The 25,395-nt window shown below is 42.6% G+C and overlaps 1 protein-coding gene across 4 annotated transcripts in view; it reads left to right on the forward strand.

Annotated features, from left to right (window-relative positions):
- LOC117188518 (protein Wnt-5-like) overlaps positions 1-23,879 on the forward strand; it is a 91,846-nt gene extending 67,967 nt beyond the window's left edge. For all 4 annotated transcript variants that reach the window (XM_033392518.1, XM_033392520.1, XM_033392519.1 and 1 more), the window contains 3 exons: positions 4,993-5,095; positions 22,691-22,858; positions 22,915-23,879. In XM_033392518.1, coding sequence (XP_033248409.1) covers positions 4,993-5,095; positions 22,691-22,858; positions 22,915-23,102 — 459 coding nt within the window. In that variant the 3' untranslated portion in view covers positions 23,103-23,879. The remainder of the gene's footprint in view (positions 1-4,992; positions 5,096-22,690; positions 22,859-22,914) is intronic.
- Positions 23,880-25,395: the final 1,516 nt, after the last annotated feature.

Raw genomic sequence — 25,395 nt, forward strand, 5'->3', positions numbered from 1 at the left:
GGATCAGCTGCTTTTTGCCTTTTGCCGCACTGGACACAAACTCAAAGCCCTCAAAGCGGTCGGTTCTATCTACGAATGCGCTGTTCAACGACCACCTTGGATTCATAAATCCAGTCATTGTTAGGTGCAAAATCTTCCTTCAGCAGTTATGGAGAGAAAATTTGGATTGGGATGAAAGCCTACCCTCAGCGTTGCATTCAACTTGGATGGACTTGAGAAACAGTTTGGCAAGCTTTTCCCGGATCTCATTTCCTCGCTTGGTTCTTCGTTCTAGTGTGGCTACAGAAGTTCACAGCTTATGGGATGCCAGCTTAGTATATGTCGTGTCCAAGGAAGCCCAGTCTTCGAGCCACGTTTTGTGCTCAAAGTCGCGAGTGGTGCCACTAAAGAATTTATCGATTCCTAAGCTGGAATTACATGGAGCCCATTAGTTTACGAAAATCATGCAGAATGTAAAGGACATGGGAATCTTTACAGGTCGGTTCTATTGCTGGTCGGATTCGTCAACAGCATTATCTTGGATTAGGGACGAGCCAGCCAAATTTCAAGTTTTCGTGGCAAATCGAGTGGCATCAATTCAGGAGCTGACGGCAGCCATGGAATGGCGCTATGCTCCCACATCTTTAAATCCTGCTGATATCCTCTCGAGAGGCTCGCTTCCCAGCCATCTTATCCAGTCAAAACTATGGTTTCACGGCCTGATGCAAATTTGCGATTTCCATCTCAGGAAGTTGGGCGGAAACCTTAAAAGGTCATGTTGATGTGCTAGAAGGGAATGGTTTACAGAGTCGAATGCTTTACTGAAGTCGGTGTAAATAACATCCGTCTGTAAGTTTCCTTGAAAAAATTTAATAATGAAAGAGGTAAACTCTAACAAGTTCGTGGTGGTTGATCGCCGCCCTATAAATCCATGCTGAGTTGGTGATATAGGTGACTTGCAGAGATGTTGCAAGTGCGGAGTTAAAACCTTCTCAAACATTTTAGGAATAGCGGATAACTTTGCATTTTTTTTTGCATCAGACTTGCTACCTTTTTTATGGAGAAGAATTATAAACGATTCCTTCCATATCGGGGGGAAGCAAGAAGAATCAATGGACAGGGTGAATAGTTTAAGCAAAGGTCCACACAGAGCCTCGGCGCAGTACCTGAGTACACAAATTGGGACCCCGTCTGGACCCGGTGAAAACACCAGCTTAACTAGTCGAAGATCATGAAGTAGGGAACATTCATTTAACAAGGGACTGAAAATGCCGTTCGACCTCGGTAAACCGTATGGGTACGGATGACCAGAGTAGCTTTCCTCAGAATAGGTGGCTTGGAAAAATTGGCCAAAAAGATCGGCAATTGCCTGATCATTATTTGCCGACGTATTACAAAATGATAGCGAGGATGGGTGTGCGGACGTTCTACGCTTACTGTTTACGAAGCAGTAAAACTGTTTGGGGTCCTGAGAAACACGTATCATGCATCGAGATAGGTAGTTCTTATAGCATTGAGCATTAAAAACTGAAAAGTTTGACCGAGCTATTACATTCTTGAAATTTTGTATAAAGTCTTGATTTTAAGTTTTGTAGACTGGATAATTCTTTGGTAAACTAAGGGGGTCTTCCAGATCTAATCGGACAAGAAAGCGGGACACAAGAATCAAACGAGGGGGAACATTGTGAGTTGCTGCGGAGACCGCAACTCTACATTTATACCCGATACTTAGTCAGTATGGCTCTCCTCCGGCAGACGCCGCTAATATTGAACGACACGACAAAGAGTGCGTGCGAGAGAGACAGAAAATCAGTCTGAGCGTGTCGTCGGGCGCTGCGTAGCCACTGCAAATTGATTTCTTCCTTTTGGCTATAAAAATGATCCGATCTGATTCAGATGCAGCAACCTGATAGATATGGTCATTCTCTATGATTGTGCGTTTTTAGTTTTCTCGAATCTTTAATATTGTGGATGCAAAAGATTTTCTTCCTTTGTGGGGACTGAAGGGGGTGGGGCGAAATTTTGACACAAAACGGTCAAGGTCCAATATCACAGGAGTGTGGATACCGAATTTGGTTGCTCTAGCTTTTATAGTCTCTGAGATCCTTGAACTCATATTTTGCAATTGGCAAAACCGACCATGAAACCTGTGTGTTAGAGAGAGCGAGAAAGAATGAAATTGTTTTCTTGGTTCTGACTATAATAATGATACGATCCAATTAAGATTCTGCAAAGATAGGGTCATTCTCTACGATTCTGCGTTTTTGGTTTTCTCGTATCTTTAAAATTGTGGATGCGACAGATTTTCGCCCTTTGTGGGGGCGGAAGCGGGCGGGGCAAAGTTTTGAAACATTCTCGTATCACAGAAGTACGGATTTTAAATGTCGTTGCTCTAGCTCTTGTAGTCTTTGAGCACTTGGCACTGATAGGGACGGACAGACGGACGGACGGACGGACAGACAGACAGGGCTCAATCGACTCGGCTATTGATGCTGATCAAGAATATATATACTTTATGGGGTCGGAAACGATTCCTTCTGGACGTTACACACATCCATTTTCACCACAAATCTAATATGCCCAATACTCATTTTGAGTATCGGGTATAACAAACTTATTCTTATACATTGAAAAATGAGAAGAGTTTTTTTAATACGAAATAACCGAAAACTTTGGGTGGCTGTATTTTGATATATATTTTGGCGGGCGGAAATATTAGGTGCGATCGATCTTCTTCAATTTCAACGAATGAATTTCTTCACAATTTAATCTCTTAGTCTATCTAACCTACGGTGGCAAAGCGGGCCGAATTCGCCAAGAGCCAAGAGCGAGAGAGCGAGCTTTTATTGCGCTCCCGCTTTGCCCTAGCCTAGCTTACACTAGACTTCATAACCACGATTAAAGATCAACAATTCAAAAATATTCCACGATTCCCTGAAACGTCACGGAACATACATATATACTAGAAATACACAGTTTTAAGTACGCATAAGTTATTGTTCTTTATTAGTTCTAATGTTGATTTTTAAATATGTATGGAGTTTGTGTGCGTGTGGCTTAAACAGAGCGACAGAGTTCACACCGTAAAATGTACAGGTTCCATAGCAAAGCTGGTTATTTCTATAGAGAAATATTCAATATTGCGGTATTCCTTAGAGCAACATAAAGTCTATGTTCTGCCTGAATACAGTCAAATTGCAGATGCAAAACTGATGGTATGGCCGGAAACCAAAAAAGCGTCTAGCGTTAGTAAAAGTAAAACTTCTAGACCTGGTGGAATACCCTGTGAAACGGCTCATTAAAAGTTTACCTCGACATCAGATTGAGAGTCTGCCGAAAATCTCACATTAATCAGCAATGGGGCTGATTCTAAAATGTTTTTGGATACATCGAAATATTGGAAAATTCCGCAACCTTCGTCTGCTCTCTACTGCCCTCCTATATTATTTAAATACGCCATGGAATCTTCGGATTAAATATGTCAACTGTAATCGATATTAAGAATCAGATTTAAAATATGGGTCAGGTACAACATAAAATCAAGGAAGGAAAAACCATACGTGTCGATTTTGCATTTTTTCCTATTTTAATTGATGGATAATTTCTTAACGATCTCACTTTTACCACGTCGACCTCAAAATGCGCATTTTATAAAAAAATACAAAAGTTCTTTAAAAATTTTGATGATTCCATAATTAAAGAGGAAACCTTAGAATAGAATAGAATTTCCCCATTGCATGCAAAAATAAGATGTATGGAGTTTATTCTTAAACTTACATATACCATTACACGAAGCGGAGAATTTTTGGACAACGGCACGCCAGCCAAGGAAAAACAAAACAATGGAAAAAAAATGTTTAAGCTAAAATCGTTGACAAACTATTAGTGAAGGTGGGCATCACAGACATACTTTTAGAAAAACGAAATTACTGCAGAAATAACTGGGGTGGATTTTATCAAAAGATTGGGTGTCATTTTGCATATTTAAAACTGCAAAGAAAACAAAAACCCCCGCAAGTTTGATGAATATGCCTCGAAGACTGCAGAACTGTTACCGAAAAAATATCCTGAAAATAAGCTAACTCCCACGCTTCATAAAATGTTGGCACATATTGAATTTTGAATTGGACAACAAAGCCTAACAATTGGAGAGATGTCAGAGGAAGCTCAGGTAAAGAGAAACAAAGATTACGAAAAATACAGGAATGTGAATAGTATATATTTTTTTTGTCTCGCTTTTTATGAAAAATTTTTTTTTTTTAAGAATTCCAGTCGTCTTATTTGCGATAGCGATTCCAAACGCAATATAAAATGTATAGATTACATAAATCATAATATCACGTACATATGTACTGACTGAGTACCGGGTTAAAAGTCCTTGCTGCGACTCAATACTTTCCCGTTCGTTTATTTTGTTATCTGAAACGAAACTGGGTGGAATTGGGTGGTCGACACTTAGTCGCGAATCATATTGTGGGAGGAAGTGCAGAAAATGGACTTTTAATGATGTTTACTCCAATTTATTATATTTTACATTTATTCGAATTTAATATGCCACACAAGATTACCGATATACCGGTAAAATTTAAAATACACAAATCCAATTTATTCAGTCAGGCTCCGTGTTCACAAAAGTTTTAAGATTTACTTTTGAATACACATAAATTTGGGCTTCCGTTTTCACATTCCGCAAGATTTATTCGTTTTCAAATTTCTCGGAAAAAATTGGCCAGGGCAACAAAAACAACACCTTAAAACGAAAACGAAACGTTTTGACTGAAAACGTAATCCGCAAAAGTAAGTGAAAAACGGAGCCTGCCTGATTATGAAATTATGGGGTATTTTTACGAGTAACTAGTGTAAACGTGAAAAGATCTATTGCATTAATAATGTGCGTATTTCGGGATGTCGACCGTCCTGCAATGGTAGAAAATTCTTTTGCCTCAGTCTCCTTTTTATATGTACCATATGCTATGATAATCATCTAATTTTAGATTTTTATATTTTTTTAAGGCCGTCATTAAAAAAACTCGAATAACTTGCAAGTGTCATGGAGTCTCTGGATCATGCAGTTTAATTACCTGCTGGCAGCAATTATCATCTATAAGAGAAATTGGTAAGTTATTTTCTAAAAATAAAATAGTAACATGATATGACGGTCATCTAAGGATCATGTAGACGTATACGGTGGTATGGCCCTAAGTGTTTTTTTGCGAAGTGAACTATCTTCTTATATCCCTTGATAGAGGCAAATTCCAATGATGCTGCTCTCGTAATGACGAAAAATTCCGCCTGGAATATGTTAAGTTGGCTGCTTTTTAAGATTCTGGCCTAATTATGACAAAACAAACTTTAGTTGTTGAAAATGGTTTTATTGGTTTTACAAATATTCGCAAAGAATATGAATAACCATTTTCAAACGTTTAAAACTCTTATCGCACAACTTTCACCATCAGAAGGATGTATCTCTAAAACAAGACTTCATCAGCTTCTGTCGGCGTCGAAATACGTTGACAATTAATTTTTTTTTGATAGCTGAAAAAAGTTTTCATTAATTGTGATAAAATGTGTTTAAAGCAGATGTCCTTTTGATTCGATACATTGGGTGGTTAAAAAATCTATCTATCTGAGTGGTTTGATGTGGAAGAGCTTGGACTGTGAACACTCTTGTAGGTTGGTTTTTCCTGATATTATCAAAAATCTTACGGACAAAAAAATTGTTACTGACCACTCAGAATTGGTCTTCCTACTTTTCTCTATCGAAAAAGTAGCAGCAGTAGTGGTTTAACAGTTTTCGAACAAAGAGGCAAACAGTTTATTTGCATTTGGCTCTTTGTTTCAGACTTAAATTCTTATATCCATGATATTTCACCTGTGTAGATATAAAACGCAGCTTTTGAAGAACCACGATCGTATTTTTTGACTATTTTCTTAAACCAATCGACACGAGCCTCTTTTCGACCGATTTTTAAATTGTGTGTGATCCAAGGCGAACACACCTTTTTATACCCGATACTCAAAATGAGTATTGGGGTATATTAGATTTGTGGTAAAAGTGGATGTGTGTAACGTCCAGAAGGAATCGTTTCCGACCCCATAAAGTATATATATTCTTGATCAGCATCAATAGCCGAGTCGATTGAGCCCTGTCTGTCTGTCCGTCTGTCCGTCCGTCCGTCCGTCCGTCCCCTTCAGCGCCTAGTGCTCAAAGACTATAAGAGCTAGAGCAACGATGTTTTGGATCCAGACTTCTGTGATATGTCACTGCTACAAAAATATTTCAAAACTTCGCCCCGCCCACTTCCGGCCCCACAAAGGACGAAAATCTGTGGCATCCACATTTTTAAAGATACGATAAAACCAAAAACGCAGAATCGGTGAGGATGACCATATCTTCTACAGTGCAAAATCTGAACCAGATCGTATAATGATTATAGCCAGAATCAAGAAAACAATTTCATTCTTTCTCGCTCTGTCTCTCTCTAACACACAGGTTTCATGGTCGGTTTTGTCAATTGCAAAATATGAGTTCAAGGATCTCAGAACCTATAAGAGCCAGAGCAACCAAATTTGGTATCCACACTCCTGTGATATCGGACCTTGACCGTTTCGTGTCCAAATTTCGCCACACCCCCTTCCGCCCCCGCAAAGGACGAAAATCTGCGGCATCCACAAATCTCAGAGACTATTAAGGCTAGAGTAACCAAATTTGGTATCCGCACTTCTGTTAGATCTCACTATAAAACGTATATCTCAGAATTTCGCCCCACCCCCTTCCGCCCCCACAAAAGACGAAAATCTGTTGCATCCACAATATTGCACATTCGAGAAAACTAAAAAAAACGCAGAATCATAGATAATGACCATATCTATCAGATTGCTGAATCTGGATCAGATCAGATCATTTTTGTAGCCAAAAGCAAGAAATCAATTTTCAGTGGCTACGCAGCGCCCGACGTCACGCTCAGACTGATTTTCTGTCTCTCTCGCACGCACTCTTTGTCGTGTGGTTCAATATTAGCGGCGTCTGCCGGAGGAGAGCCATACTGACTTAGTATCGGGTATAACTGTAGAGTTGCGGTGTCCGCAGCAACTCACAACGTTCCACCTCGTTTTTTTTTTACTACGATGTGATCATGAAAAATCTTATTAATGGACGTCATATTAATGCTTAAGGATGTTTATGCTGACATGACGATCTTCCCCATTTATTTCTGTGTTAACGTCATTTTTTTTTTTTTTTTTTTTTTTTACTAAGATGTACTTCTTTTTGTACGTTAATCGATTTTAGACGCGATCGTACAAGAAAAAGGTATATGTAAGCTTATCCCAGAAAATATCAAACTTCTTAATACAGTGTTACATTTTGAAAGCTTTTTTACTTCAGCTTCAGTAGAAAACAAAATTTCATTTCATTTTTTCTGCATATTTAAAAAATAAAATTTTGCCCACATAAAATGTGCTGGTGGTGGAAGTTTCGGCCGTCTAAACAGTCTGATTTCGAAACGAATGGGCCTGTCTTGGTCGGGAGATTGAGGCCGAAATCCGCACTTTCATGAGACAGACTCTAACTGGGTTTCAGGATGTCCGGAAACAATTCGTGGCTCTCAACGAGGAATTTTTAGCTCTAGAATCGCAGTTTCTTGGGCTCAAACTCTTGAGCGAATCGCCTAGACGGAAAATCCAGCATTGTCCCGCATCTTGCAACCTAATCCGATTGGTACTCCTGCTTCCCATCTTTATCCATCGGAACCAGTTGTAACTCCGTGTGGTCATGCCTCGCCGTCAGCAGTTAATCCGCCAACGGCAGCTCGGGTGTATTTTAAAACGAACAATGTGCTTCCTTTGAGCAAGTTCCCATCAGTATCAGTCCCATCTCTGCAGTTTCTGCTGCCATCACTACCGACGTGATGAGTGCTCCTAGTGCGGGTGTGCTAGTTGCTGGTGATGCCAACTGGTCTTGCCAACTGGTCTTGCCAATTCGTGCTCCACCCGTTGCTGCCAATGCTTCTGTTCCAGGACCGAGATCTCTTCCCTCGGAAAGCAATATTTGTTTCTCGTCATATTTCTGAGGCTACAACGGAGGATGTTAAACATCTTTCCTCTAAACTTAACGCTTCGCCTAATGATATAGTTTGTCTAAATTTACATTTAAGCATAATGGCAACATACCATCTTTTAAAAATCTTCTCCCTGATTCTTTACTATCTAAATCTCTTGAACCGTCAAAATGGACTGAGTATACGATTATGCATAAGCTCCTTCATAAAGATTCGAAATCGAGTCCCAGAATTACCAAACCTGCTGCTCCAAAAAACTAATTAACCATTTTTCTATTCACTATCAGAACGTTCGCAGTTTGTTGGGCAAATTGCGTCAAATTCATACGAATAGTGCGTCTTTTGATTTCGACGCCATAGCTTTTACCGAAACCTGGCTTAACTCTTCTGTCAATGATCATCAAATTTTCATTGACAATTACACTATTTATAGAATGGACCGCCCATCTTTTGCTGGTGGGGTTCTGGTTGCAGTCAAATCTGATTTCTCATCTGAGTTATTCTCATTCAATAACATCCATAGAATTGAATTTGTTGCAAAGTTTGTCAAAGTTCGTGTTGGTTCGGTATTTTTCTATTTAACCTGCTCCTACATTCCTCCCAGGTCTGATTCTGAGGTTTACTTTAACCACCTCTCAGAAATTAATACTATCGTATCCGCATTACGTTGAAATGATCAAATTATTGTCATGGGGGACCAACCTACCATTTGTTTCTTGGGTGCCTTGCGATGACGCTAACCTGCTGCTTCTCAATTGCCACAATGATTTTATTCATGGGCTTATCGATTTTTCCCCTGTTTAAATTAATGCTGTTAAAAACGACGGACAGTCTTTTTGGCCTCATGTTTCCTGAAGATCCTTACCATCCAACTCTGCCGATATCCTTTGAGTGTACTCGATCTGATGGTGCTGACAGTTGCATGGCTCCTTGCCGCATAAAGTGATTTCGAAAAACCATTTGTTTGAACACGGAGCGTTTTCCGCATTAATGTTTATTCACGGATGGGGGTGTGTTAGTTTTTAGTAAACGAATAAAATTTGATGTATGTGTTTAACCGTTAGGCAATAACAATTTATTACAAATTGTAGTGCTTAAGCACTGAGCATAAGAGAGACTTTACCGTGTAAGGAAGGGATCTTGGCTGGGGTAAATATCTCAATCTACTCCAGGGTCGAAATTACAGCAATATTTATAATTTGCCGGGACTCCGAATTTCGGACCGACGAAGGCAGTCCCGCAGACGGGAGCGATCGTGGTGAAGGAGAACCGTACGGGGCGTGTCAGCCGGTTTCACCAAGAACGCTTAGGCAATCGCCGGATAGCGCTTTCAGGATCCCATCAGACTCAGAATTACTACGAAGGTCTTTGCTATGCGGAGATACCGACAAGTATCACCGAGACCCTGCCGGACTAAGAATTACTACGAAGGTCTTTGCTATGCGGGGATACCGACAAGTATCACCGAGAGTGCCTAGGCTATCGCCGGATTTTCCTCGTCTCTCTTTGGCCGCGGCTGCGTTGTTGTTGTTGGCTTACTGTTCTGAAAACCAGTGGCGTCTGCCGTGATCGACCTGGTGGGCGGAAAAATGTGGGTGGAGCGTACGCTCCCTCACAACTATGGTTACTTTATTACAATGATTGTGAGAGTAATTATACAAAGCGATCGTAGGCTATCTATTTTACGAGGGTCATTCCAGTAGTTTGTTTGACCAAATATTCCGGCCCCGTTGAAAGGACTGCCTTCAAACCACCGGAAGAATTGCCAACTTGTGTATTGGCCTGCAACATGTTCCATTTACAGTGCGGAGGTGCACCACCCTTACAAGCCCATCCTTCCCAAGCACCGTAGACTGCACTTGGCCTTGTTTCCATCGTAGCGGTGGCAGTTTGTCCTCATGGATGATGTGGTCATCCATCCGTGCCCTCGGTGAGGTTCGTTGAGGGTGCTGTCCACTTCGTGCGCGATCGCAATTCGTTGACATAGTCAGCAGACCATTGCTTCCACAAACGTTGCTTGACGGCCGTAATCGCATCGTAGCGGTCCATATTTGACATCTTGATATTCTCGAGGGACCTCTCAGGTAGTGATCGCAATGATTCGCCAACCAAGAGATGACCAGCCGTGAGAGTGCTATAGTCATTTGGGTCTGACGAAAGCGGCGGTTCTATACAAATTTGGACTAGGCAGCAGCAACGGATGTTTTTGACCGTCTGGTACTTCTGAAGTAAACGGATGTCCTCTGCAAAATGAGTTTGTTGAATGTTCCAAATAAGGCAATGTAAAGCAAAACGGTTGTCGTTGCGGTTGTGGTAAATGTCGATTGCTTCCGACATCTCCTTATGAACCAAACCATCCAAGCAATGAGACGAAGACTGTGAGAGTTCGAGTTGATATTATCGACGATGTTGAGGATAGTATTTGTCTCCTGTACGGCAGCGAACAAACTTTTCCGTTTCTCCGAGTTAACCGCGTCCATGTCAACATCAAGTTTTCCACCAGTGGCGAGCCAGTTTAGCGAATCCTCAAAAACCATGGAGTCTTGATACAGTCCGTGACAGAATATCAACAGGGTTTTGATGTGTGGCACATAGCGCCATTTTCCATCATAAGTTAAATCCTGAATATCGGACACTCTTTTTCCAACAAAGGTCGATAAGGTGACTGAGTGTTGTTACAGCCAATGCAATACGAGCTGTGAGTCGCTCCAAAAATAAGATGTAATAGTGTGTTTACTGAATATGGCCTTGATTTTGTTATAAAACTGAGAAAGTAGATGTGCACCGCATAGTTCAAGCTTCGGCAGAGACTGTTTCTTCACTGGTGCTACTCTTGACTTAGAAGTGAACAATTTCACTGTGACCTGTCAAAGCGAATTCTCCGTGCGCACATAAACACAGCATGCCCGAATCGATGCGTCGCAAAATCCATGTATTTGAATGCTCCTAGTATCAGGCTGCAAACAAAAAAAAAGGTACCGCTAGTGACGACAGTGAATTCAGCGATTCCAAACAATTGCTCCATGCGTGGCTTAAATTCTGGGGGACAGACTCGTCCCAGTCGAGTTTCAAAAGCCTCAACTCCTGAAGAATGATCTTAGAGACAATGACTAACGGTGATAGCAGACCGATTGGATCGAATAGCGACGACGCAGTAGACAAAATTGTTCGTTTTGTGGTAGTGGGATAGACTTCCTTTGGATTGAATGTGACCCTAAGTGCATCACTTCGTTGATGCCAAGTTACGCCGAGTGTGCTGCTGACTGAGTTTTCTGAAATGTTTATTTCCTTTGTAGATTCGTCTTCCATCACGCCTGGATGATTTGAATGCCACTTGCATAATGGAAACTGACCACGAGCAAGAGTTGATGTGATTTCAGATTTTAGTTTGAAGAGTGTATCTGTATTTATATCATCGTTCGTTCTCTTTCGTAGTGATCAGACGCGTTTTTGATTTGCGCTCCGCATTTTTTCCTGTGACCTGTCCAAGCGAATTCTCCGTGCGCATAACATAAACACAGCAGCCGCAAGCCCGAATAGGTTAGGTTAGGTTGACTCGGACGGCCCTCAGCGGAGCCCCACATAGGCCAATATGGCCCTTAGTTGTCCGGATAGGAGAGTAATGAACCGTCCCTGCAGTGTTTAGGGGATTTTATACTCCTTTAAAAAAATCGAGGTATTTTTCGCATAGGACAGTAGTTGCTGTGGCGGCCTCTTGGAGGCATCTTCCAGTAATGCCAGCACCGGTGCGCCCAGGAATTTCCTTCTTGCCCTTAAGAGAGCAGGAAAGGTTGTTCTAGGGTTTCGGTTGCCTCCTACAACTGTCTCTGTTGGTGATGCCTAGTTTTGTTGCATGTGCGGCAGCCAGACTGTGACCTGTTAGTATTCCCACTAACAATCTACAGTCCTTTCGTGGTAGGTGCAGTACGTAGTGGCTGAGTTTCTCGTTGCGTTATTTGAAAATGATTTTCCAGGTTCTGCAGGTGGTGGTACTCCTCTAATTGCCGCTTGGCTGTCGACGAATAGATTGACCGCATCGTGTGCTCGCTCTATAAGCTGAGCGACCTCTGCTGCTTTCCTGATGGCGAAAACTTTCGCCTGAAATATGCTGCATCGGTCCGGTAGCTTATACGACAGCCTTATCTCAGGGTCAGGGTCCGTCCATCTTGGAACCGTACGTATATATGTTAAGGTGTTTAACTTGGTACCTTCCCTTTTTCCAGTCTTCGGGTCCCAGAGATGAGATAGTTTTGATGTCGAGGCAAGTTTGGGGGATCATGTAATCAGTGGATCTGGTCATGTCCCTGCCAACTGAACTGTGCCCGCATCCTTGTGACGACATATTCCCTGATGCGATTAGGCGCTGTGCTGCCTTTCCCGCAATCAGGCGAGCGTAAATGTCCAGGGGGTCGATTCCGAGGACAGTTGCGAGTGCTTTTGTTGGGGTTGACCTCAGCGCCCCTGTAATACAGAGCAGAGCCTGTCGCTGAGTCTTTTCAATAAGCTTATGGTATGTCTTCTTTTCGGTAGCTTGCCCCCACACTAAGGCTCCATACAGAAGAGTTGGTCGCACCACCGATATGTAGATCCAGTGCATTAGAGCAGGTGACAGGTGACATGTGCTACTGAGCATCTTCTTGGATGTATAAAGCGCATGGCCTTCTTCACCCTTTCCACTACATTGAGTTTCCATGCCAGCTTGCTGTCCAGTACTGTGCCTAGGTATTTCACCTGTGCTTTCGGGGTCAGCCTAGTTTGGTCAATTATCGGGGGGGGGTCCATATCGGTACCTTGTACCTCTTGGTAAAGAGGATGAGGTCCATCTTGTCCGCGTTGATACTGAGTCCTACCTCTTCCGCCCACTCACGTATCTTCCTGAGTGTACGTTCCATTAAGGAGCTGAGTGTCGATGGACATACACCCGTAATAAGTATGCTTATGTCATCTGCATAAGCTGTTAGTTTTGGGGTCTTCCTTTTAAATCTTTTGATGAGGTCGTCGACCACCAGATTCCACAGTAGTGGGGACAGAACTTCCTACTAGCGAGTGTAGTGCCGTCTCCACTGATTTCCCTTTGGTATAGGCATGCTGGTTGGGTGACATCAGTCCTCCTACCTCATTCCTGACGTGTAAATCCAGCAGCTTTTCTAGTGTTTTTAGTATAAAGGAGATAAGGCTTATCCGTCTGTAGTCCTTGGGACTCGCATGGCTGCACTTTCCTGCCTTTAGGAGGAAGACAACTCTCGAGGTTCTCCATTGGATGGGGATATAGCCCGTACTTAGACATGCTGTGAATATTGCGGAAAGCCATGGGGTAATCACCTCTTTGGTCACCTGCAACATGGCTGGAAATACCTCGTCCAGTCCTGGTGCTTTTGTGCCCGTAAAGGCGTCTATTGCCCAGTGGATTCGCTTAGTGGTTTACAGATCTGTTGGGGGGTGCTGTTCCTCGGTTGGTAGGTCCTGGTGCTCTTTGGCATCAGCGACCTCGGTGCAGCCAGGGACATGCTCCTCCATTAGTGCTGTTAGGGCTTCATCACTGCCCTTTGTCCACTGTCCGTCATCTAGCTGTAATTGGCTTTGTATGGTAGGCTGCTTAGAGAGCAGCTTCCGAAGCCGTGCGGTTTCTGGTACTTTCTCGATGTTTGAGCAGAAGGTCCTCCACGAGTTCCGTTGTGTTTTGCGTATTTCCTTCTAAAAGAATTCCCTGAGGTTGTTACTTTGAAGAGAGAGATCCCTGTTCCACCAGAGTGGCTTGCACCTCTTCTTCGTTCTCGAGGGCTTGCACGATGTGTGGTAGGCGTCCAGTAACGCGTTGGATAGGGTCTCTAGGGACTATTCTATATCCTCCGCGGATTTCACTGAGCCCGGATTCGCGAGCTTCGAAGTAAATGTCTTTCTAATCTTTTCTCAGTTTGTATCCCGGGGTTTCTATAGACTGATATCTTCGAATTCGCACCTAAACTGAATGTACTTATGATCTGAAAAGGAAGGTATTTCAAGGACTCTCCAGCTAGATACCAGCTAGCACGTTGGATGAGGTGGGACCTACGAATATGTGCATAGATTAGTTGCTAGTATAAAGTCTAAGAGTGACTCACCTCTGTCATTGATGTCGGGGCTTCCCCACACATTGTAGTGGGCATTGGCGTCCGTCCTGATGACGAGTTGATGGTTTTTGGTGCTGGCTTCTGTCACCAGACTCTTAAGTTCGTTTAGTGGTGCCGGTCTGTCATGAGCCATATAGCAGGAAGCTACCAGGAGGCGGTTTTCCTCACTTTCCAGTATCACTTACGTCAGGTCATCCGGGCTCTAATGAGACATAAGGTAAGCATGGATTCCCTTTCGTACGAGTACGACGGTCCTGTTCCTGCTTACCGATGTTGAATAGAACAAGTTATGATTTGAGAACTTTAGTCCGGCCACTGAGTTGCCTGTCGCAATCCAGGGCTTCTGGACTAGAGCTATGGCGACGAGCCCTTGCTCCATGGCATTGAGGAGCTCCGCCGACGCGACCTTGCTTTTATGCAAGCTTAGCTGCAGCACACTCAGTATCATGAGCATCAGCCTAAGTTGCACCTGACGGGTTGACTACCAGCGTCAGGTCACCGTCCTCTTCTTCTTCCTCTGCGTCTTCGAGCGCAAGACCCTGGTCGGCCGCCACGATGGACTCAAGTTCTAAGTCGTTTTCCATCTCGCCTGCCTGTAGGTTGTGTGCGTCCTTGTCTTTGGGGTGGCGCTTTTTGAAGCACAGGTAGACACTACCCATGCCCCACGCCATCTCGAATTTGGGGTACAGCAGATCTTCTGTTTCGTTGTTTATTTGAAGGATCACACATTGGACCCCTTCGTTGAGTTGTGGGCTACCAATGTGTAGGATCCTCCAATCCGCCGTTGGCAGGTCAGCGTTTTGCTGCTGAAGGAGTTTCAACGCTCGGGCCCCATGGATTGTGATGGGGAAGAGTACCTTCACCTTCGATTTGGACGGGATAAGCTCCCGATCCACGACCTTCAGCTTGGACCCCTCCCACATCGCCTCCAATTGGCAGACCGTGCGCATCAGCCACCTTAGGGTTGGGTCGTCATTGCACTTTAGGATTTTAACCCCATTGATTCACCCAGCACCATCGAAAGTGGGAATTGGGGCCGCGGGGTCTTCCTCCATGTGCCCAAACAGTGCGTCGACAAGACGCGCATGCACCAGCTTCCACTGTGCCGCTGTCATCTTGCCATTCTCCTCGCTGCGGTCGATGAGTGCCACGATCAGATATCGTTTGGTCACGTCACTGACCTTCACTTTGAGCTTAGTTATTGGCTTCTTGGCCGGTGGAGGGTCTGCACTCTTGGGCCCGCGTTGCCGCAAGCTCCCTGGAGTGTCCTTGATGGCACTCTCAGTCGAGCGTTGCCTCTTCGAGGCTATCATCTCCTCCACCTTATTGGCGAATTCGCCGCTCGACGCCCTTATTTTTGGCATTTGTGCGTAGTTTAGCCGGCCCTCCTCTACTGGATGCTCGGCACAGGCCAGCTTGACTTTCTCCTCCTAGGAGATGTTTGCCTTACCTTGGAGCCGGCTTTTGATCTTGAGGGCCGCTTTGTATTGCGCTTTAGTCTTCATCCCATCTTTGGAATACTTCTGCCCTTCCCTACGCAGGGAGTTGGTGCCTGGTTCTGGTGAGCGGAGAAGGCTCTCTTCCTCCGTCCTGATTAATGAAAGCACGCTCTTCGGATCCATGACTGTTTCGACCACGGCATCTGTGCGGCTCAGCTTGCGGAGTGCGGATTGAGTTTTAGTTGTGGCAGTAGCTTTGCAGCTGACCTGGCCTGCTCCCGCCAAGTCCGAGGGGTGACCGCTGGCGACACGCAGAGAAGATTGCTCCTGCCGGTGGTAGCAGTCACGCTTTCCACCGACGTTTGGGTTGACATCCCAACCCGTACTTAATGCTTATCAGCCTCCATGTCTGGCCCGAAGGTCCATACGGGTTAATATTTTTCGGGCGGACCAAGCCCTAGCGTTTTATGCCTGACCACCAGCCTGACCACCTCTAGTCATGGACCTGGTTCAGTTCCCCGGATTTTAGATCGGGAAGACGCTGAAGGCGACAGTGCATTACCCTTGCCCGGGATAATGCAGTGTCCATTGCCCAGCTGGCACCCTCGTGGAGGGTTTTCGTTCTAGTTAAGCTTCTTACCAGTTACCAACCCTAAGTAACTAGCACAGCCGCGAGAGGAGAGCCTGTATCCATGTTATATTAGTGGGTTGATGTGAGAGACCTTGTATTTTTTTTGTGAATTTCCGTTTTTGTGGGATTTACTACTAGGCCGCGCGATTCTGTCCATTCCGACAGTTACAATAGCTTCGCGGTCATTAAGTCGTAGAGTGTTTGAGGGTATTTCCCCGAGAAGATAATTGCAACGTCTGCCGCGTAAACCACGACTTTGCAGACCGCCTTAGTCTTTGAGATGTATAGATTTCCGTGGATTTTCCTTTCCGGTAGACATGCTGTGCGCCTGACAGCATCTGAGGGTGTATAGTTGCCCTCAGTTGTACTCGGCAAGTCTCTCAAAAGCTTTGAGGTGGAAGGACGATAGACTGATTGGTCTAAAACCTTTTGCAGTTGAGTGCGAGGCTTTCCCTGCTTTGGAGATGAAGACTATCTTTGCCATAAGCCAAGCTCGCGGGATTGTGCCCACAGCCAGTAGCTTGCTGAAGATACATTGTAGCCAGTTGATGGCCGTTTCCTCGGTCCTCTGAAGTTGGGCCGGGACTACGTGTTCCGGGCCTGCCCGGCTCGATGGTTGTACTTCCGGGGAAATGCGAGTCGCGTATAATGTGTTGGGCACTTACCAACATTCATTTTAAGGCACCCTACCGAGGGGGTAGTTTTCGAGAGGATCTTCGTCTATTTCCCAGCAAAACTTTTGCCAAGAGACCCTCCTTGCTTTTCTTGTTTCTTTTTTAAATAGTGCAAGACCAGAAGTTATTTATGGGTAGGTAAGAAAGTAAAAAAAGGCACAAGATGAGAGCGGGATGTAATGCAATGCAATGAGTACTTAGTAACAAATTTAAATAATGTTTTTACACAGATTAAAAAGCATACACTCGCGAAATAGTATAGATTTCCAATTTGTAGGCTTGTTAGGGAGTTAATTAAAGTTTATTTCACAAACAATGCCAGTCTAGACTTCGTCAAGTAAAGACGCGCCAGCAGATAAGCAACTGCAAACGCAAATCTAACAACAAAATCCACACATAAAAACATTCAAGTGCACAAAGCAAATTACAAAAAAGGCAATAACAAACACACCAAGTGAACAGTTAAAAATCCAAGTGCAGCGGGCAGCAGCCCTAGCTCGAACGCAATGTCGCGACCACCAGACCCAAAATTGCTCACACAGTGGGACAAAACAGCTTTCTTAGAACCAAAATACATATCAATAAACAGAACAGATCACAAATCTTTTGACAACACCTCCCCTTTTATAAAAAAAAAGTCATAGACTACCAGTGTTGCGGTGAAGTAGAATCGGTTAAAAAATCAGAGACGGATCACTTCTAGTCAAAACAAAAGGAACAGCCCAGGCTACTAGACTTCTGAAAATCACCAAATTCCACGACTTCGAAATAATAGCAACCGAACACAAAACACTAAACTTCTCCAAAGGGGTTATCCACTCCAACGATTTGCGAAACATTGATATTGACAAAATCAAAAATCAACCCAAACCTCAAAAAGTGATTGACGCAACCAAAATACTTAACCAGAAAGACAACGTACTCCATGAAACCGGACTCATCATCGTTACATTCGACACACCAACTCTACCCCAACATTTAATGATTGGTTACGAACGAGTGAACGTACGTCCACAAACACCTCGCCCCCTCAAATGCCACAACTGCCAAAAATACGGCCACCCTTCTAAATACTGCAGATCCGCAAAGATCTGTATAAACTGCTCGGAAGTTCATCGTGCTGACGATGAACTATGCTCTAAGCCAAAGTTTTGTAGTAACTGCAAATTCAACACCGACATTCAGAATAACCACAGCCCCACAGACAAAAGTTTCCCAGAGCTCCTCAAACAAAAAGAAATCACAATAATCAAAACAATAGAAAAAGTAGATTTCACCACCGCAAAGAAAATTTACCACCAACGGAACCCCTATCAATCCACACCATATCCTGAAGTGGCCCGCCATCATCAACCAAATCCTCATAACACCGAAACATCTACCTCATCATCACACAACTTTAACCTATCACCCCAAATAAGATCAATCAAACACTAAGGAGACATCACCTCAAACACACATCCAATCAAACCTAAGCCAATTTCATCCCAACAACCCCCTACCAGTCAACAACAAGAAATGGATATGGACACCGATACTACGGAAACTGCCAAAAATACCAAAAACTCGAAAACTATCCAAGAATCTGACCGTAGATTCAGCAGCCAGACTAAGGAAAAAGACAAGTTTAACCTGGTAACCAAACACCTCAAAGCCAAAGATAAAACTGAAAAAAATAAGACCCCAAACGCAAACCTAGCCCTTTTATCTAATAATGCATTTTCAAGCCAAACTTACAGCCAATACGATCTTTAAATATCAACCCAAAATAGTAATTATCACTAAGCCCTTACACTAAGAAAACAAAACACTACTCCAACTAACATATGTATAATGCTCAAAATAATACAATGGAACATCCACGGATACAAAAATAACTATATAGAACTACAAACACTCATGAAAGCCCACAACCCTCAACTTATAGCCCTACTGGAAACCCACATAACTAAGCCCATCTCACTTCCAATCCCTATTAACTTTACCCTATACTGCAACAATAACCCCACAAATGCGTTCGGTGGCACAGCTCTCCTCATTCACAACTCCATCTCCCATACCCAAATTCAACTCAACGCAACTCAACTGACGCAGTAGGACTCACCATAAAGTCCAAATCAAATCTCAATATCATATCCGCCTACATCTCCCCTAACAAATCCTTCAACACCCGTAACCTCGAAAACGTCCTCACCCCGACAAACGACCACACCATTTTACTAGGAGACTTCAACAGCTGGCACCCCTACTGGGGCTCTCCTAAGGCCAACTGCAGAGGAAAAACAATAGCCTCATTCCTAGACCGTTCAAACTTTATCGTACTAAATGACAAGACCCCGACCCACTTCTCAACACACAATACTTTTACCCACATCGATCTTTCACTTTCAACAGCCAGAATTGTTCCAGAGATCCTTTGGGAAGTGATAGACGACCTTTACGGTTCTGACCATTTTCCCATCTTACTTTCGCTGTTCAACACGCCCTCTCCCCCGAACTTCACCCTTAAACCGGCTTTCAATCTCAAAAACGCAGACTGGGATCTCTTCAGAGAAACATACAGCCTACTTCATCTCCACAACCCAATCAAATAACAATGTAAATAGAGAAGCCGCCCTAATAAAAAAAATACTTATCCAAAGTGCCCACCTATCTATCCCACAAAACACCACCTTCTCCCTCACCCGTACTGTTCCCTGGTAGAACAAAAAACTTTCACTCCTCAAAAGAGACAAAGTCGCAAAATGGAACCATCTCAAACACAACATAACCAACCATAACATCATAGAATACAAAAAATCAAAAGCTAGTTTTAAAAGAGCAATTAGAGAAGCCAAACAAAAAGCGATCCTTGAATTCACAACCCACATACACCCTAACTCAAATCCAACCACAACATGGTCCAACATCAGACGTCTCTGAGGTCTTTACCCCACAAAAAATATCCATGCCATTCATAACCCTCACACCCAATCGCAATCAACCTATCAATCCGAAATAGCCAACTCCTTCGCACAGACATGGTCAGAAGAAGCAGACGACCTAAACTTCTCCCCAACATTCCTCTCAAACAAACTCCTCATTAATACTCCTTCTAACTATACCCCAACACCATCAGCACTAAAAATCGAGAAAGACATAACATTCATCGAATATACAGCAGCACTGTCCACCTTGAAAGGAAATACTCCTGGTTTTGACCGAATTTCTTACTCTATGCTAAAGAACTCACCCTACCCCCTTAAAACCAGAATCCTAACACTCTACAACAAGATACTCGACTCCTCCATCCCACAATCCCTTAAACTCAGCTTAGTCCTTCCCATCTTAAAACCACAAAAACCCCAAACCGATATCAAATCATACAGGCCCATCTCTCTAAACTCATGACGTGCCAAAACTCTGGACAAGATTGTTGCAAAAAGGTTGTGGTGGTTTGTTTTAAATAACAACCTGATCCACAAACACCAACTGGGGTTCAAAAAAAGAAAATCTGCCCTAGACAGTCTACTTTATGTAGACCACCTAGCTTCCAGAGCCATCGCCCTAAAAAAACACCTCACAGCATTCACACCGTAATAAACCAGCTAAAAAAAAATGGAAGATAGGGCCACGAATACTTAATTATGTTAACAACTTTATGTCCAACAGGAAAATCCTCATCAAAACTGGCCTCTCAAATATCTTCCCTCTTAGTAATGGCATTCCCCAAGGCTGCCCCATCTCCGTAATCCTTTTCCTCATAGCTTACAACTCACTCACCGATATCATCTCCCTCCACAAACAAATAAAATTTTGCGCGTACGCCAACGACTTTCACCCACTCATCAATCACAACAAACAAAACCAAATAGCGACTGGTGCAATCACTCAATCCTCTCTAAGGAAAAATCCCAACTCCTTAATATATGCCGCAAACACAACTGCAAACCCAAGATACTCACCGGTGGCACAACTATCCAAGCTACCGAGACACTCAGAATCCTAGGGCTCACAATCAACACCAAATACAATTGGAACTCTCACATCAACAAACTTAAAATTGACCTTGCTAAGCCACTAGGCATAATCAAACCTCATAACTAGTCAAAATTATAAATTCCATAATCATTTCCAAAATAGATTTCTGCCTTCCCATTTATGGATTTGCTCCCAAATCCCAACTTAACCGCCTGAAAACCATCCTAAATGCAGCATTAAGAGCCGCCCTTGGAGCATTTCGTACCACCCCCCATAAATAACATGCTATCTGAAACTAACATCCACGGAAAATCCACCCCCCTAAAGACCCTTACCAAAAGCTATAGAAGAAAACACCGACTTCCCAGCACGGTGGACAGAGCCATACAAATTTCCCAAAAACACCTCATCCCTTTTTCACCAATCAGAACCTACACATCCAAAAAAATCCCTACAATTGTCTTCCACCAACTTTTCCACTCTATTAAATCAACTCTCCCCAAACAAATTTCCTCTACACAGACGGCTCCAAAGCTGGGGGCATCACCAGCTGCTGTATTGCAAACGAGTCATCAGTAATAAAATCAGGATTGCTGCCAGCATACTCATCCGTACTCTCCAGCAAAATAGTTGCAATACACGAAGAGATCTTGTTTACCCGAAATAAACGTGGAAAATATGCTATCTGCACCGACTCCCTCTCCTCTATCACCGCAATCAGGATCCACAACAATCACTCCTACTACGCCTCCTCGATCAGAAATCTATTATCCACCCATTTCCCAAAGATCTTAATAATCTGGATACCCAGTCACATAGGCATAAAAGACAACGAATTCGCAGACTCTGCAGCCAAGATGAACACCAAATTTCCCCTCATTTACACCCCAAACCACAACTCTACCGATATTGCACACCTCCTAAAAAAAAGTCCTCCAATCTAAACAAAACGACCTCCTCACAAACACCTCTACATGGTACCAACAAATTAACAACCTCGCTACCAACAACACCCCCTCAAAGCACAATATCCTTAATAGAAGGCACCAGGTCATAATTAATAGACTGAGACTGACCAAGCTGACCAACGCCCACTACATTGACTAAACATTGCCCAAGACATGTCCATTGTGCCGCAACGCGACTTACGACACATACTATACAAATGCCCCTCACTCTCCTCACAAAGGTCCCTATCATTCAAAAACAAAGACCCCATGCAACTCATCTCAAACCCCACCAACGAAAATTCCAAAACTATCCTCAAATTCCTTGTAACCGCAAATCTCCTTCACAAAATATAACCGAGCATCCTGTAAATACCCATCCCAACACCTCTGTAAATATGTATAAAATCTGACCCAATTACCCTAGAGCTTAAGGCCTCAGTAGCTAAAGCTCCAACACTTGTTAATATTTAGTTTTAACTAGCTATTAGCATTACATAAATAAATAAATAAATACAAAAAATAAATTATTTTACGAAAGCACCGGCAGTTTATGCAAAGCGGAGCGCAGAAAAAAACACGTCTGGTCACTGCGAAAGAGAACGAACGATTGAGCTGCGAGAAGGCTCGGCTGCCTAGCAGAACTTAAATCTAAATTGATAATCACCGATCATTAAAAATGTTTATAAACCGTATTCAACCCCTGTTTTGTATCGCTTAAAAACGAGGCGTCATCGGGTTATCCTGTTTAGTACATGTCCCATCTTGTCTCATCTACCCTTCTGAAAATGCTCATTAGCTCAACAGAAGTACTATTAATTTATTAATATTCATTATTTTATGTAAATATTATATTAAAGTTGTTGTTTTTTTAACGTTATTATTTCCAGGTGATTATCTGCGGGAGAAATACGAAGAGGCAACCAAAGTGAAGATAAATAAACGAGGACGCCTTCAGGTTAAGGATTCGCAGTTTAAAGTACCCACAGCGCACGACCTTATTTACATAGATGAAAGTCCCGACTGGTGTCGAAGTAACTATGTTCTGCATTGGCCTGGTAATTTTTTTAAAACAGTTCATTTAAATGCACATTTTGATAATCTTTTTTATCAGGTACGCATGGACGGGTTTGTCACAAGAGCTCGTCGGGTCTAGATAGCTGTGCCATACTTTGCTGCGGTCGAGGCTATAATACCAAAAATATTGTCGTCCATGAACGGTGTAATTGCAAGTTCCATTGGTGCTGCCAGGTTAAATGCGAAGTTTGTACAAAGGTACTGGAAGAGCATACATGTAAATAGAATATTCAAAAGCAACGGAATAGTAATATCCAAATGTTCATTACATAGCCATTATATATTTAATGCATACTTACAAAAATTATTTATTGAAATCAATAAGTTACAAAATCGAGCATTCTGCTTTCTGGTATTTATTTTTTAACAATTAAACAGGTTACTAAATCATTCGATTTTCATTCCTGCGAAATACCTATAGAGTTAACTTAGACTATTTAACGATAGTTAAAATTAAGGTTGCTTTATTTCATATATATATTTTGCCTCACGAATTGGGAAAATATTGTAACATGCGCTTTCATCCGAATTCGAAATTAAGCATGTATGTAACTACTTTTTGAAAAAACTATATTCGTAATAATTTGTATTCAGCGTAAAATAGCTTCGATTTTTAATGCTTCTATCCTATTAGTAAGTTTAATTCGTAAAACGAGTGTATTTATAAGTCAGAAAAATTGAAACTGATTTTAAAATATACAAATTGATGATTGTGACGTGTAGCTAATAATTCGATTTTAGCGCTAGAATAAGTTAAATTAGATCTAAGTAGATGCAATGATCAACCTATGCTCGTAACGTAACTTACTTTTGTAAGTATACATCTATATGATTTAGAATGAATTGTGTGTCTTCTAATGTATGAGAGCACACCTTTCAATATAAAATGTCCAATTAGTGTTCCAAAAAGTTAAGTCGAACTATTGATAATGAAATATTGGCTCTCAACTGTAGAATCATATGCAAATTACGAATAAAAAGATTGTACATGTGGAAATCAAATTGATTAATCGTGGTTTTCTTGGATATTTGTTAAGTACTTATTATCATATCCAAGTAGTAATTAAAAAAACTAAATATATAACTTTTTGATTTCAGTTTTTTTGTTCTCTCCTTTAATCACAATGAAATTTTACTGAATTGAAATGAATCGTGCTGTGTTCCTGTTCGCGTTCATGTTTCTACTATTGCGACCAAGGGGATGTTGCCCGTGTCAAGGCAAGTCCCTTTGAGAACAGAAGGGTGTTTGAAGTAGACAAGGTTATATTTTTAGAAAATAGTACCTCAACAATTACCGATAATATGGATGATAATTTTTTCAATGTCGGCAGCTAATATTTTTTTTTTTGCTGCTATCTATGCTATTATATTCTAGGGAAACTTGCGACAACACACCTGGGGCAACACTAATCATTTAATTATCTAGCAACATCGTCTACAAATGTTTATCCGAGCTGACATAACGGCAACAGCTTGAAGGCAGTTCAGAGCTTCCCTGATCAATATGACCTCTGCTTGGAAGACCAGCTTGTCCAGCTTCGATCCTTCTGTGGGCCTGGGAATCATTGTACATTGTAGCCAGTTGATGGACATTTCCCCGGCCCTTGAAGATGGGCCGGAATTACTGGGTACGGACCTGGCGATTTGAACGGGTTGAAGCTGTTTACTGCCTAGCTTATGTTCCGTTTTGTAAGGATGTATTCCATCGAAGTTACTAGGGAGATGCGCCAGCTCGATGGTTGTATAGTCGTCGAAATTTTTTTTCTCGCTCCTGCATTTTCTACCCTTTGATTAAATATCATACGACATTATTGTTATTTTGTTTTGGTATATTATAGAATCTCATTAATATTGAATATTAACCGCGCCCCAGGCTAACAGTCTATTATCGCTTCTGCGTACTGCACTCAGTTAACAGCCAGTTACATCGCCCTCTGCCTCGCTCTCGCTCTCCCGGCTCTGTGCTCTTTTACGATCCGCACGTCGCTCACCGTTGTCTTAGCATGTAAGCTAGAATCAGTTACGCTTCCACCCCCGATACAAGCTGCCGCTTCGTTGTACATACTCGAACCTACTTATACATAATTATACATAAATACGCAAATACATGTCTCCATGATTCTTTTCTTTTTAAATCTCTTGAGCGATTCTAACCTAAGTCCTAGTGTTCGGAGCAGAACCCAGCCGATTAGCTGCTTGCCAAATAGCACCTAATTCTTGGCCCTCAGCCGCTTATTTTGTTTGTTACTTATGTCTATGTCACTCATTTGTTTGTTAAAGCTCTGCGCTTGCTTGCCCTGCTAAACGCTCTCTGCCAGCTCGCTCTTCGCTATCTCCGCTTTGCGTCTGCCTACCGACGTCGGCCGAGCGAAGCTGCGCTTTGCGATCGGAGCCGCAATGTAAAGGGCAGGCAAGCCACACTTGCAATTTGGATGTCACGCATTAAAGAACATATCGTAATTTTATTTCTGCGCCGAGTTTTATTTAATTCGAAATAATTAGTCGGCCGATTGGGGAT

This window comes from Drosophila miranda, chromosome 3 (assembly GCF_003369915.1).
Source record: "Drosophila miranda strain MSH22 chromosome 3, D.miranda_PacBio2.1, whole genome shotgun sequence".
Lineage (NCBI taxonomy): Eukaryota > Metazoa > Arthropoda > Insecta > Diptera > Drosophilidae > Drosophila > Drosophila miranda.